General features: G+C 37.6%; 1 protein-coding gene across 8 annotated transcripts in view; it reads right to left on the reverse strand.

Moving 5' to 3' along the window:
* Positions 1–14,206, reverse strand: part of MAPK10 (mitogen-activated protein kinase 10) — a 126,225-nt gene that overhangs the window by 47,342 nt on the left and 64,677 nt on the right. For all 8 annotated transcript variants that reach the window (XM_072405463.1, XM_072405468.1, XM_072405469.1 and 5 more), the window contains one exon: positions 5,035–5,164. In XM_072405463.1, coding sequence (XP_072261564.1) covers positions 5,035–5,164 — 130 coding nt within the window. The remainder of the gene's footprint in view (positions 1–5,034; positions 5,165–14,206) is intronic.

Genomic DNA, 14,206 nt, shown 5'->3' on the forward strand with positions numbered 1-14,206 from the left:
AACGTCCCCTGAAGTGAAATCCCTCTCCTCCGTATGCATTGCAGAGGAGAGGGATTTCCCTTCAGGGAGCATTCCCTATTTACCGCGGTGGCGAAAGTATCAACGCTGGCCGGGGTAAATAGGTGAGCAACAGCAAGGAGGTGGCACCGGAGCTCCAGGGGCTCCAGCAGTTCCTAACGCCCCCTGGCAGTTCCAGCCGGCAAACCGCAGCATTAGGCCAGATCAGCCAGAGGGCATTAGGCCAGAACGAACTACCGACTAGACCGTATCTGGCCCCGCCTTTATATGAACATTGATGAAACTTAACAGGTGTTGTTCAAACAACAATACTGCCTAATAATATATTAAACCTATTTATCCTTTTTCTCTATCAATGTTCTTATTAGCTTTTACCATGAACCTATATACACCACTAATGTGGACTGAATCTAATTATTTTCTCTACTATCATATAGTCTAGCATTATCATTTACAAATATAAACATAGTTATACCTATGAATAAACAGTGTAATACAATATCTAACTTTTTTTTTGCTGGACAAGGTTTTAAAAGATTCAAAATCCTCAACTTGGTATTACTACTGGAAATAGTATTACTACATGTCCAGAAATACAATACTGATTTGTAATAATCCAGTAATACAGCTACAAATCAAGTACACATAAATGTTGCAACTCCATACTGTCTTTCAGCTCACTGAACAAGCTTGTTTAGTAAATGCCTGTATTTGCTGTACATCTACTGAGGCTAAGCAGTTGTTTTCTTCTGTATGAAATTAAAGTCTGGAAGTGCATTCAGATGATCTATTGTTTGTTTGCTGGGTTCTTAACAGCCTTACCTGTATTATCTATTAAATCCCTATAAACAGAGTTCTGGCACAAGATGTGCTCTGTGTCTTAATGTAGTCTGTTAACTACTGGCAAACAATACAAAAAAATAATGCTTAAGATTCAGTCAAAGAATTAGGACAAAAATATGTATCATGCGCAAAGGAGATACCTGCACATATCTTAAATTGGCCACAGACAGGCAACTCTTGCAGATGGCTATCACATCTGCCCATTCCAAAAATAAATACAGGATTCTAGAATACTTTGCAAAAACTTTCGCGAATACTTCCCTCTGTCTGCTTTTTGCTTTGGTGTATAAAGAATATTAAGATCATAGTTTGTCTGGGGTTTTTCTTGCCTCTTTTGGGTTTATATTTCCCTCTTACCTCTAGTAAGATGGTTTCTTAGCTCTAGAACTGGAACTAACAACAATATCATCAAAAAAAAGCAGACCAAAGTAAAGAAAAATAATTTTCCTGTCCAACCAAAAAAAACATGTTTTCATTAGTGTATATGCCTGTTCATCACTATCTATTTTAGTGAGAAGTATCACAGATGCAAAAAAGTTGTCTAACTTTTTATTTCTTCCTGAGCGACCCTTGAGCCCCAATATAGGGTACCTCAATTTATTGTTGAGCTGTGGCTTACCTAGTCTACACTCACATGGATCAATTGTAAAGAACAAGTGGAAAGAGAGGTAAGCAACATTCAACATTTCAACCGCTGGTCAGTAGTTCCATAATTGAATACTGCTAGTTTTGTGGCTCTTAGGGCACTCCAGAAGAAGTCCAAACATATGTTGAACAGGTGCCCGCTTTACAGTCAAGGAAAGAATTGATTGATCAACAACATACAGGTTCTCCTAGCAATGTTGTTGACTGCAGCACTGTAACATATTTTAAACCTTTTACTTTTGAAGAAATCTGACTCCCTCCATGTTAAAAAAAGTAGGTTCAACTGGGCTTTAGGGCTGGGGTCTGTCACTTCTTGTCCTATTACACCTACTCTACTCCCTATGTGTGAGATTGGCACTTTTGTTTTTACATTTCAGAAAAGCCCCTTTTGAGCCCACACAGATATGTGATGTACAAGTAGTCTCTGGGTTACATGCGAGATAGGGACTGTAGGTTTGTTCCTTGGTTGAATTTGTATGTAAGTCGGAACCGGTACATAATTTTAATAAATACAATTAGGACAGATGTTTGTCTCAACTGTATAAAACTCCTCACTGTGAGTTAATCACAAACAAAGCAAAGCAACAAAAAAAAAAACCTTTATGGAGCCTAGACATTCATTAACTTCTGGAGCAAGCTGTGCTTTGATATGCAAAAAGAAACAGCAGCAGAGTTTGTCTAGGTCAGGGGTTAGCAAACTTTTTTGGCTACTAGGCCATTTTCTCTCTCTCTCGAGTCCCGCACTGGTGGCTCTGCTCCCCACCAGAAACGCCACTGAAGGGAAATCCCTCTCCTCCACAATGCATACAGAGGAGAGGGAATGTCCCCTTACCCCGGTGGCGGAAGTGGTAACGCCGGCGGAAATAAATAGGGAAGGGAGGCATAAAAAAGGAGGCTCAATAGCCTGCCAGCCGGGATTAGGCCGGATCGACCAGGGGGGCATTAGGCCAGAACGGACTACTGGCTAGGTTGTATCTGGCCTAAAGGCCGGAGTTTGCCTACCCCTGGTCTAAGTCATTAAAGTGTTACAAGAGTTGCAAAACAGCAAAAGGCTTCCTCTGCAAGTCATGTGAGTCCCCCCCCCCATAAAGCCTTTGTCCTGTACACAAGCAAGCAGGGAAGTCCCATTCGTATCTAGGAATCGTCCGTATGTCAGATGTCCTGAACTCGGGAACTACCTGTATGTATACTTGGAGGCTACGGTTTCCCCTTGCAGTAAAAATGGAAGGGGAGGGTTCCTTCCCCCCCCCCCAAAAAAAGGGTTAGTCACCCTTTTATATAATGTTAAAAGTGTGGTAATAGGTCTGCTTTAAATAAGGTTATGTGCACCTGCCATTTTTTAAAGCTAGAGCCTAATTATTCCAAAATGCAGAAAAAATCCCCTTACAGTGAAAGGCTTTCATTCAGCAGAGACACTACAGACATTGATAGGATTGGGATCTGTACTAGGATGTGTATCTGTTCTCACCAGGTTCAGTGTAGTATGGTTGACCTATCAATAGTTTTACATGTCAGCATAAAAAATGTGCAACAACAGTATACAGGTATACAATATTTCATGCACACCAAAAAATGTTTTTTCTAATAATATAACTCCATCAAGATCTTCCAAACTGTAATACCATAATAGATTCTTCCAACCCATCTCTATCCTGAGAATTTGGATTTACCTCAGAGTCGTCTCTGAGGTAAATTCCTGAGGTAGGACTCCATGACAACTTCTCTCTATATAAACTTCAGTTTTATCTTCTAAAAACTTTGTCCTTTTGCTAATACATTTATTATTTAATTTAGAATGTAGTGACTATAAGTGTTTATAGATGTATGTACTGCATGTGAGTGAAATTTACTGAGCAGCACAAGATGGCTGCTGTGTACTTAACAGCCCTGCATTATGTGAGCACAAGCATTGTAGCTTTATTATTATTATTATTTTATTATTATTATTATACAGTATTTATATAGCGCTGATGTATTACTCAGTGCTTCACAAAGTACTGTCATTAGCTGTCCCTCAAAGGGGTTCAGAATCTAATGTCCCTACCATAGTCATATGTCATTACCACAGTCTAAGCCATGATCCATTTACCATAATGTATTTTTACTGATTGTATTCCAGAGTGTTCTAAATAACTCTGTGTGTTCTACTGTTTTATATATCCTGGGACCTGCATATAGTTGCAGCTCTCTCCTCTTTCCCTCTCTGCTCGTTATCTGGCAGAAGATGGGGCCCGCTTATCTCCCATGTTCCTCTATGAGATTGTGCTGCCAGTAGAGGGAGACAGTGGGAATGTCCTATAGACCTGGCAATCAGCTGTGACTGCTCCCCGCCCACCTTGTACTATGAGATGATCACAGCAGCAGTATGAGAGCTGTGTGTGTGTCCATGCAGTTGTCATTATCCCAATGTAAACCTTCAAAACTCCTTCACTGAATATCACAGAAATGTACAAAGGGGACACAGAGCTGCTACTAAAGCCCTCTAAACCTAACAAGTTGCCAGATACGGGGTCACAAGCATAAAATTATAATAACAAGCAGGGATATTTTCACATTAAGGGGGCTGTTTCAAGACCAGGGTCCCCAAATTGTGTACAAGTTAGGGACCCCCAAGTCCCACTTCCACGGTAATGATTATTAGGGTATGGTCAATTCGCTCTGTGGTGCCTCAATAATTATATATATGTATATATATTTGCTTGTTTATCAAACTTCAAGACTGTGCTCAGACTGGCAATGAGGTTACCCCTTCTTCATGCCATGGAACCCTGCCTAGGGGGGAGGCTCAGTACCGCTCACTGCTGCCTGGGGTTAAATCTGCAGATGGACTGAATGGCTGGTGGGGTTCCTGTTACACATAGCTGACCACTTACCTTCTGTGACCCTCAATTTATTTGGAACAGAGGAATGTTGGCAACTGGAAATGTAGGAGCCAGTAGGAAATGCGCCCCCCCCCCAAAAAAAATCTATACCCCCATCATATCATGCTACTTTGTCACACATAGCTATCCCCTTACTCTCTCTATTTCTCAGTAAGAAAAGGGAAATATAACTGCAAGTGGGGGACTCTTGTGGCTAACCCCTAAATTTCATCACTACTGCACCATCACAAAATACAAAAACTGTATCTGTCATACCATGCTACCCTGTCACACATAGCTGGCCACTTACCTTCTGTGAACCCTAATTTCTAAGGAAGTTTTATTTTAATGTCAGGCAGTATATTGCCGTATTATACAGGGTTCCAGCCAAGTGCACTCCACCTCAGTAATGCCCAAAAATGCAAAGTGTCTCTACCTCATGCCTTGAGCTTCCCTTATGTATTTCTTGCTTGTTTCAAGCAGATGGACTACTATCAGACTAATATAATGTTATCATTTATTTGTCAGTGCACAAGGAAACAGCACATCAAACATAAAAACACAAATACAAAATCAGTGACACATGTTACATTAAAGTCTATGTTGTTTTGGAACTCACGTAAACAAAAAAATAGTGATGAAGGACAGAACAAAAAAGAAAACTTACATTTTTATGATTTACACACTTCATTAGGACCAGTTCCCTGTATGCCCGTTTGGCATGTGTTTGATTTTGAAATGGTCGGCTGAGTTTCTTAATGGCCACATTTCTATCAAGGACAGCATCGTAAGCAGCACTGAAAGACAAAATACACACATAAGAATTGCATGGCCTGTTGATAATATTAGGAAAGTTATTCATTACACCCCCATGAAACTGCAATTGCTATTTGATTAGGATACATTTCTGGTAATGTTAAAATTTGATTTTAGAAAGCTTGGGGGATACATTTAGAAAAACTGAGGTCCTGCAACAGATGTTAAATGTAGAGAAGCAGTTGATCCACAGTGTCAAATTATCTCTTCTCAGCAAATTACTTTTAGGAGACTGTTTTAAGAGAACTATGAAGGGTGTTGAACTTTCCATTTGAAACTGAAAGTTGTTTTGCTGTTATGTGGACCTAATTGTTTTAATACTTTAATCCAGTGGTATGCACATTACTTCATTTCTCTGATATTCCCAATCTGTATAATCTCAGCAAATAATCATACCTGCCAGGAAACTAGCCTTTCCAGAAGAAGGTCAGCAATAGCAACCTTTATATTTCCCTATATCACCTTTCTGAACTGCATGATGAAACCCTTAAAATAGCTTTCTGGTATCAGGGAACTCCTACTAAAATTATGAGACCAGCAGTTTATGGTACATTTCCATGGTCATTAGATCTTAAAGACTTTTAAATAATTTACATCAATTTAAATCAATGGGCCACCTCACAGTTTTCAAGAAACCCCTAGCAATGTTTAACAACCAGGGTTCCTCCAGAGGTTGCTACAAGTTCTCTGAATAATGAGCAGTTTAGGTCAGTTTATGTGACACCAATATTCTATTTGGCTATCCGTAAGGCTGATGTTCCTCCCATTTACCAGCAATGTAACAGACATTCTTCCCACTGACCACCACACTAATGTATTGTGTGGTGTGGATATAGTATGTATAGCAGGGGTTTCTTGAAGACCTGAAAGTTATTTCAAGGCTTCCACTATGTTAAAAAGGTCCGGAAAGGCTCCTCCAGATGAACCCCAGGTTGAAGAAGGCTGCTCTAACTTCATGTTACACTAAATCCAAAAATGTTGGTCATCCATCCAAAAGAAACAAAGTTTACTTTCTTTTACTTGCAGAATTATTACCACTTCTGTTACATATCCTCACTATGCTTAAGAAATATAATATGAGTACCCTGTTTTATTATTTTTCCAACCTAGAATAAAGATGATCCTCTAATTTATTCCATTGGGCCATATACCAATCATCACCACACATCAAGACTGTGCTCATTGATTAACCTGCACCAAAAAAACAGAATTACAAATGCTTTTCATGTGGACAGGTAATTTAATGTATTCTATTTTTTTTATACATAAAGTCATGTTTTCACATGACAAACCAATTGTTTAAAGTCCTATTGAACCTTGTTAATGTATTACTGCAATGCAGTCAGGCTGCATATAAAGTAAGGCTGATTAGAGAGGTCCAAATCTACAAGTGCTACAAGCACATTTTTTTAAACCTTGCTGCAGCACTTAGCAGATTAAAAAACAAACAAACAAAAAAACAGAGGCATATTCATTACAGTATATGCAGTCTGAATTGAATGCTTTACCTACTTTTTTTGCCATTTCAAGATTATTACTTAATATTGTTGAACAAAATAAAACAAATACCAGCTTCTGCTTAGGGTCCAGGTTATTGTAGAAGCAGTAACCGCATACAAAGATCCTTGATTCGTAATTCGCTAATGGGCTTTGTCAGAAACAGATATAGTTTTATGAACTGTGCTGTGTTACTAGTCTTATGATTAAACACAGTAGCATGAAATGCTTTGTATGCTGTTTATGCTTTCCACATTAAATATGGGCTCCAGTTACAACAACCAGCCAATAGGAGTGTGTCTGCTGTGTACTTTAGTAATAATTTATACCTAACTCCTGCTACCCCCATTTAACATCAGCATAGTGTACTACCTTCACTGGTGGCTTTGTCCTACGCTATGATCACAGTAACACATAACAGCATAAAGTTAGTTATAAGACAAATATATTTACAGAACATAACTTAGCATTTGGTGCACTTCTCAGTATGTACATCCTTGTCTAGTTTTTATCCAAATAATATTCAACATCTCAAAGTAATACCTTTCAAGTACATATGATTCAACGAAATGAATGTTACATTCACTTGTGAAAGAATGCTACATTAAACCATACAAAACAGAATAAGTAACAAGTATATTCCTAGGGGTGTCACTACTGCATTTGCATGTTGTAACTGCACTGCAATGTCATTTTGTGTGAATATTGCAACATTTAGACAAGCAACAGGAACAGGTGGATTCCAGTGGTTGGCACTTTGCCAGGTGCTCGGCTGGCACCTGCTACTCCTGCGCCTAATGAACCAGCATTTAAACAGGTTGCAGCGAGTGGTACTAAACCACTAATTTTTATTATTATTATTATTGGTATTATCATTAATAAACAGGATTTATATAGCGCGAACATATTACGGAGCGCTTTACATTAAATCACCATGCTTTTTTGAATGGAATGAAGCATCTCAGCGGCAGGCGCAATTTATAGTCATGAGAAAGGGGTAACTGCACTGCAACGTCACAACGTCTGAAATCAGCCAACTCAATAGGAATTCTGAACTCCCTATATGGCTAATAACTTTTCTGAAAAGCTGTTTAGAAAATAGTCAAAGTCTTTGCAAATTTTCCCCTAAAGGCTAATCCACAATTTTATATATGCAGTATTATAATTATAAAAGAGCGAACCGGTAAAATTTGAAAGTCACACTTTAAGAAAATGCTTTAAGTTTAGCGGTAAAGCAGCAAAATAGTATTAGTATTATTATCTGTGCGATTTACAGACATACCAGTTTTATTTTGACATATCTTTCTTACAAAGTAATGAGATTTTCCCCATTGTAAATACATTTTATGATTATAAATAAGAATTCCAGAATGGGATCTTCAGCTGATAAGATACATTTGTATCATGCTTTAAACTATAGTTCCTGTCTTGTCGTCTGCTTGCGTGAAATAGAAACATATTTGTTTCTCAATCTTCAGGAGCAATAAAGCAAGAAGCTCATCTAGTGGGACATGCAGAAGAATCAGACAACATTATTAAAAAAAAAATACTGCTGTTTGGAATTGAATCCTTGTTTTATGTTAAAACCCACAGTAAAATACAAAGAGGTGAATGGAAAAGAGATAAAACCCCTATCAATATGCCAAATGAGGTTTTCATTTTACCATCCGGAGACATTCCTAACATGACATAAGGTCACAACCTTATCTCAGAGGTCTCACCTTGCTTAAAGATCCAACTTTACCCTCAGTCATGCACAGCTGATTTCACAACTTAAGCTACGTACACACTTCCAATTATTATCGTCGGAAAACGAACGACGAACGATCCTGCACGATATCTACGAACGATCGTATAGCACCGATCCTGCACATAGAGTTAACGACACGATCGTTCGTAGATATTGTACACACAATAGATACGATCGTTCGAGCGATAGAGGAACTATGTGCACGACAGGAAAGTGAACGGACGTTCGTTCATCACGCATGCTCTGAACATGGACGATCAACGAACGACCGTACACACGAACGATGTTCAACGATCGTCGTCCAATCCGATCCGTCGGTCCGGTCGTTCGTTTCCAGCGACTTTCCTCGTTCGTCGGCGTCGTTGGTTACTTTTTTACGAACGATTTTTTGCCCAATCGATCGTTCGTCGTTCGATTGGAACGATAAAAATTGGAAGTGTGTACGCACCTTTACTGTGAGATTGTCACATTGTGCATTAGAAGCTGCAGCATCTTATGGTCTTACTTATATCCTAGCTGGAGGATGCCCAGCATCATTTATTTGACATTCTTGCCCTGGCCTCCTCCTTTCCTTCATCGAATTTCATTGCTTGCTATCATGGGAGCGCAGCATCATGTATGCTTGTGGTCTGAATTTAAATACATCCTGCTTAAGAACACCGATTCCTTTTGCTATTTTGATATCTGCATAACTCTTCCCTAGCTTCAGCCCGCTGATCGCATCAGGGCTTGGGGCTTTGAGAGGAGTGCTGAGACAAGGTGCTATGATGTTTTCAAGAAGCTATGCACAGCACCCTGTCAGTTTTTCCCACCAGTTGTTACCATTATGTTACTGGATCTGAAATGATTTCTGTTTTTTTTAAAAATGTAATTAACATGTGGCTAAGGGCTGTTTTATGTTACATTTTGGTTTGTTAGATATACTATAAGTTAATAATTTTTTGTTTGGTGCATTATGTAGCACACTCCACCATGTTTGGAAATGAGATGTTCTGTTGACTTATTATTCATATTTTATCCCATAAAATTATTGTAGCTGTATTTAGCTGTAGATTTAAGAACTTTAAAACCTATTAACTAGAGAATGACCGGAAGCACATTAATGTGTATTCCTAAACCACTGAGGGCAATAGAGTAGGACCAAGAGGGCCACATGCATTTTATACAATAATAATTTAACATGCCTGAACCTGAATAATGCTGAACTAAACTCAGTGCATGAATGCATATTTTGTATCATATATTAATATATATGCTATTATAGCAGGATAGCTGACTTCTGTGAAATGAAAGTGATAAAGCATCACAAATGCATTCAGTGCAGAAGCCAACTATGTTTGACCCTTATACAATGCAGTCCTTACCCTGTTGAGTGTCCTTATTACCAAACAGTATTTCAGAAGATTTTATTTGTATTTTTGTTTTTATTGTACTATGTGTATTAGGACAGATGGGTAAAGAAATGAAGCACTAACAAACTGGCTTTCTGTTAAAATGTGCTTTATGATGTTCCGCTGTGTATATTGGTGCAATAAAACATGGTAAACTAAGCACCTCCATGGTGCAGACAAGCTATATTATCTACATTCACATTCATTTTACTGTTTGTCATGTAATGGCTGGAGTTAGAGCATCAACCAGAATACAAATGTGAGGCAATAGTCAGTGATCATGATCATATTATAATCATAATTTGAACCGTTGTAAATATTTATCTTGATGTCAGTAAATGTATGCATTTACACTAAATAGCAGAAATCAAACTGTTCAGGGGAACAATGTAGACCTTTGTGGGTGATTTAAGAGTGAAAGCTGTGTGAATATAAAGTGAAAACATAAATAGACTCATAAATCTTTTCAAGCACACACTTCAGATTTAGAAGATTTTGAGTATGGCTGAGTTTAAATTGTGTCACCTCATCAAAGTTATATTGTCATTTCTCATCTGATTCAGTTACTTTACCACATACAACTAAAAGGAAATTTGTTTTATAGTCTCATGTCTATAGTGATGTTAGCAAGCTGTCTCAAAAAAACTGGTCTATTGTGGTCTTTTCATAATCCCGTTCTCAAACACGGTGTGTAGGCACAGGTACCAGAACTTCAAATATTCAATCCTTCAAATTATTTTAGGTCACAAAAGTGATATTAATCTCTTGCTATATCACTAAATTGGGTTTTATAATATGTTTTCAAATGGTATATTTTATCATTATTTTCTCAGAAAGATAAAAAAAATTCCATTTAACCATTATGCATGCGTCAGAAGTTTAAGTCTTGTTTTCAACTTTCATTTCATACTTCAGTTCACAGTTTCAATTCAGCAGATTACTCCATATATGACACTGGGGTTGTGTATATATTATATTAACATATATTGTTTGCTGTAAATCAGAAGCAGCTTAATGCAAAGCCCAATGCATGAATATCACTGAGCACAAACCGCTTCAGAAGTGTCTTGAGCAAGCAATAATGAAATGTTGACATTGTTTGTGTGTTAACTAAAAACAAGGGATGACTGCATTTTATTCCAGAGCACTGCTTCTGTGCATTTACAATGCCGACTATTCATAATGTTATTTTCTCTAGTAATGATCCCATTATGTGGTGTGGTTTACCAGTGTTACCATGCAATTTTGGGGTTGTAAACTTAGAGGTAAAGGACAAATCGCCCCCAAGCCTGCATGGTTGCCGATCAAGCCAATGGTTGCTATGATCGTCCTTCATGTCAAGAAAATTCTTTAAATTATAATGTACATTTTCTATATTTAAAACAGAAGGATATAGTTATTGCCAGTGCTCATATGTTCAGAAAAAAAGGTATTTTAAATATTACAAAGATCAAATTGCCAAGCTTGGGTTTTTTTGCAGTCATTACATGACCATGGCGCAAACGTTTTTGAGATGGATTAAGCATCTACCTATTTATGTCTAGCTAACAAATATTCAAGATCATTCTTTCACAAACTTAGTTGGTAATAGAATACTAAATTAAAGGGGACTATGCTATGATAGCATTCAATAAACTGATAAAATCTGCCTACATAGGTCAAAATATAGTGGTAGGGCAGCTTTTCATTGGAAAAAAACTGATTTTCCATCTCTTCCTGTACCTCTGATTTTTTTTACCTGACAGGAAATGAGAGTAACTATTTTACAACAAAGCACAGGATATATACACCACAGAGGCATAAAGCCAGCTGTCCTAAACAGCAGTAAAAAAAAATTGCCAGGAATTCTATTTATGACCCAAAAATAAAAAATTGACACAAAAATAAAAATTTAATTTTCTGAAACTTCTGTGTTTGCTTGTTCCATCCTACCTCTACACAACTCACACACCTACTGGCCTATCACTATGGTGAGCTACCTTACGGGTAACAGGAATGTTTAGGAGTCAGGAGGGGATGCTAAGCTATGAAACTACCAAGAAGTGGTGGTGGTGGTGGAGCGTTGTCCATTGGAAAAGTCTGGCATTAATGCATGACATTTGAAGGCTGCTTTAGGTATGGGATAGTGTTTTTGTTTATTTAGTGACACATTTTTGCATATATAGTAGGTTAGGTTGAAAAAAGACATAAGTCCATCAACTTCAACCACTAAGGAAATAAACATATCCCAGATATAAAACGCAATAAAACGGAGAGTGCCCTCTTGTTCTTTGTAATGATCTCAAAGTGAACTATAGGGAAGAGAGTTCTCTATATAGACCATTTATATATTTATACAGGGTGATCTTACCCCCCTTATACGTCTCTTTTCTCAAGGGAGAATACATTACATTACATAGTTTAGTGTCATCTGCAAACACAGAAATGGTACTTTTATTCCCAAACTCTATATCATTTATAAAGATGTTAAACAGTAAAGGTCCCAACACTGAACCCTGGGGTACACCACTAATAACCTTGGACCATTCAGAGTATGAATCATTAATTACAACTCTCTGGATGCGATCTTTAAGCCAGTTCTCTATCCATTTAGATTGACTAAACCTATCGACCCTAACTTGCATATTAACCGTCTATGTCAAATGCTTTAGCATAGCCTAAGTACACTTTATCAACTGCTATTCCATTGTCTACCTGTTTACTTACTTCCTCATAAAAAGAGGGTACATTTGTTTGACAACTTCTGTCTTTCTTGAAGCAACGCTGACTATCACTTATAATATTATTTTTTAGCAGAAACTCCTCTATGTGGTTCTCAATCAAACTCTCCAGGACCTTTCCAACTCTGGACATTAAACTAACGTATCTGTAGTTACCTGGTAATGACTTTGCTCCCTTTTTGAAGATAGGAACCACATTGGCCTTCCGCCAATCCATCGGTACCTTGCCAGAGACTTAAGAAACTTTAGAAATTTGAAATAATGGCTTTGAAATAACTGAGCTCAGCTCTTTGAGGACACGTGGTTGTAATCCATCAGGTCCTGGTGCTTTGTCAACCTTAATTTTTCCCAGCTGTTTCTCAATCATATCAATTCTGAGCCATTGTGACTCATTTAAGGCAGTGGCATGTGCCTTGTCTTTATCCCCAGTTACCAACCCAGCGAAATCCTTTAAGGGGCCCACATGCTCAGATCTGATATTTTTGCTATTAATTTATTTGAAATTTTTTGGGGGGTTTGCCTTACTTTCCTTTGCAATCTGTCTTCCATTTTGAAGTTTTGCACATTTTATCTCAATTTTACATCTTTTGTTATATTCTTTATAGGTTTCAAATGATAAAGATGATCCTTCATTTTTATATTTTTAGAATGCCCTTTTCTTATGGCTTTTTTAACATCAGCTGTGAGCCACATATGTTTTAATTTTAGCCTCTTAAACTTATTACCCAGTGGAAAATAATTTTCATTTTTTTTTTTGTAGAACAGACTTGAAACATTCCCATTTGTGTTCTGTGTTCTTTGAGGACAATATTGTCTCCCAGTCCAAGTCACAGGGAGTCGCCCTTAATAATGGAAAATTTGCTCTCCTAAAATTAAATGTTTTTATCTTTTCTGTTTTTGCTTCCTGTTTACAGCTTACATTAAATGAAATCATATTTTGGTCACTGCTACCCAGATTCTTTTTTATTTGCACATGTGTTATAAGCTCTGCATTGTTAGAAAGAACTAGGTCCAGCAGAGTATTATTTCTAGTTGGGGCTTCTATAAACTGTACCAAAAAATTATCATGTATTAAATTCACATATTTCCTCCCTTTTTCTGTTTCTGTAGTGCCATTACTCCAGTCAATGTCGGGGTAGTCGAAATCTCCCATGATTAAAACACTTCCACTTTTTTGCTGCTTTTTCTATCTGTGCTAGTAGTTGATTTCTTATTCTTCTATTTCTTCCTTAGCATATACTATGAGATAATGTAGGCTTTCATTGGTGACCTGGTTCTAAAAAGTACCCCATGTTAGGCTGGTGTTTCATATTCTGGGCTGTGTTAGAGCAGTAAAATAATTTAAATGGATTGCTTATTTCTGTTTATCAAACTATAAATCTAACCTGCACTATTTTTGGGAATGCACTATTTCCAGTCCAGTGCAGTGCAGTGTGGTGCACGGAAGTAGGCACTGGTGTGCTATTTAGATAAATAACATTTTATGGCATGAATTTGTGTGACACATGCTACTGTGCAACACACATATATGAACAGGCCCAATAATACCTTCTAAATCACTGACCCAGAATGAGTATGCTGCTCAGGGCATCAGCTAATTGTAACACAACTTTGCCACACAGTTATCTACATTCTTGTTTTATGTGTGTGGTAAAACATCTGATA

The sequence above is a fragment of the Pyxicephalus adspersus genome, chromosome 3, assembly GCF_032062135.1.
Source record: "Pyxicephalus adspersus chromosome 3, UCB_Pads_2.0, whole genome shotgun sequence".
NCBI classification, from domain to species: domain Eukaryota; kingdom Metazoa; phylum Chordata; class Amphibia; order Anura; family Pyxicephalidae; genus Pyxicephalus; species Pyxicephalus adspersus.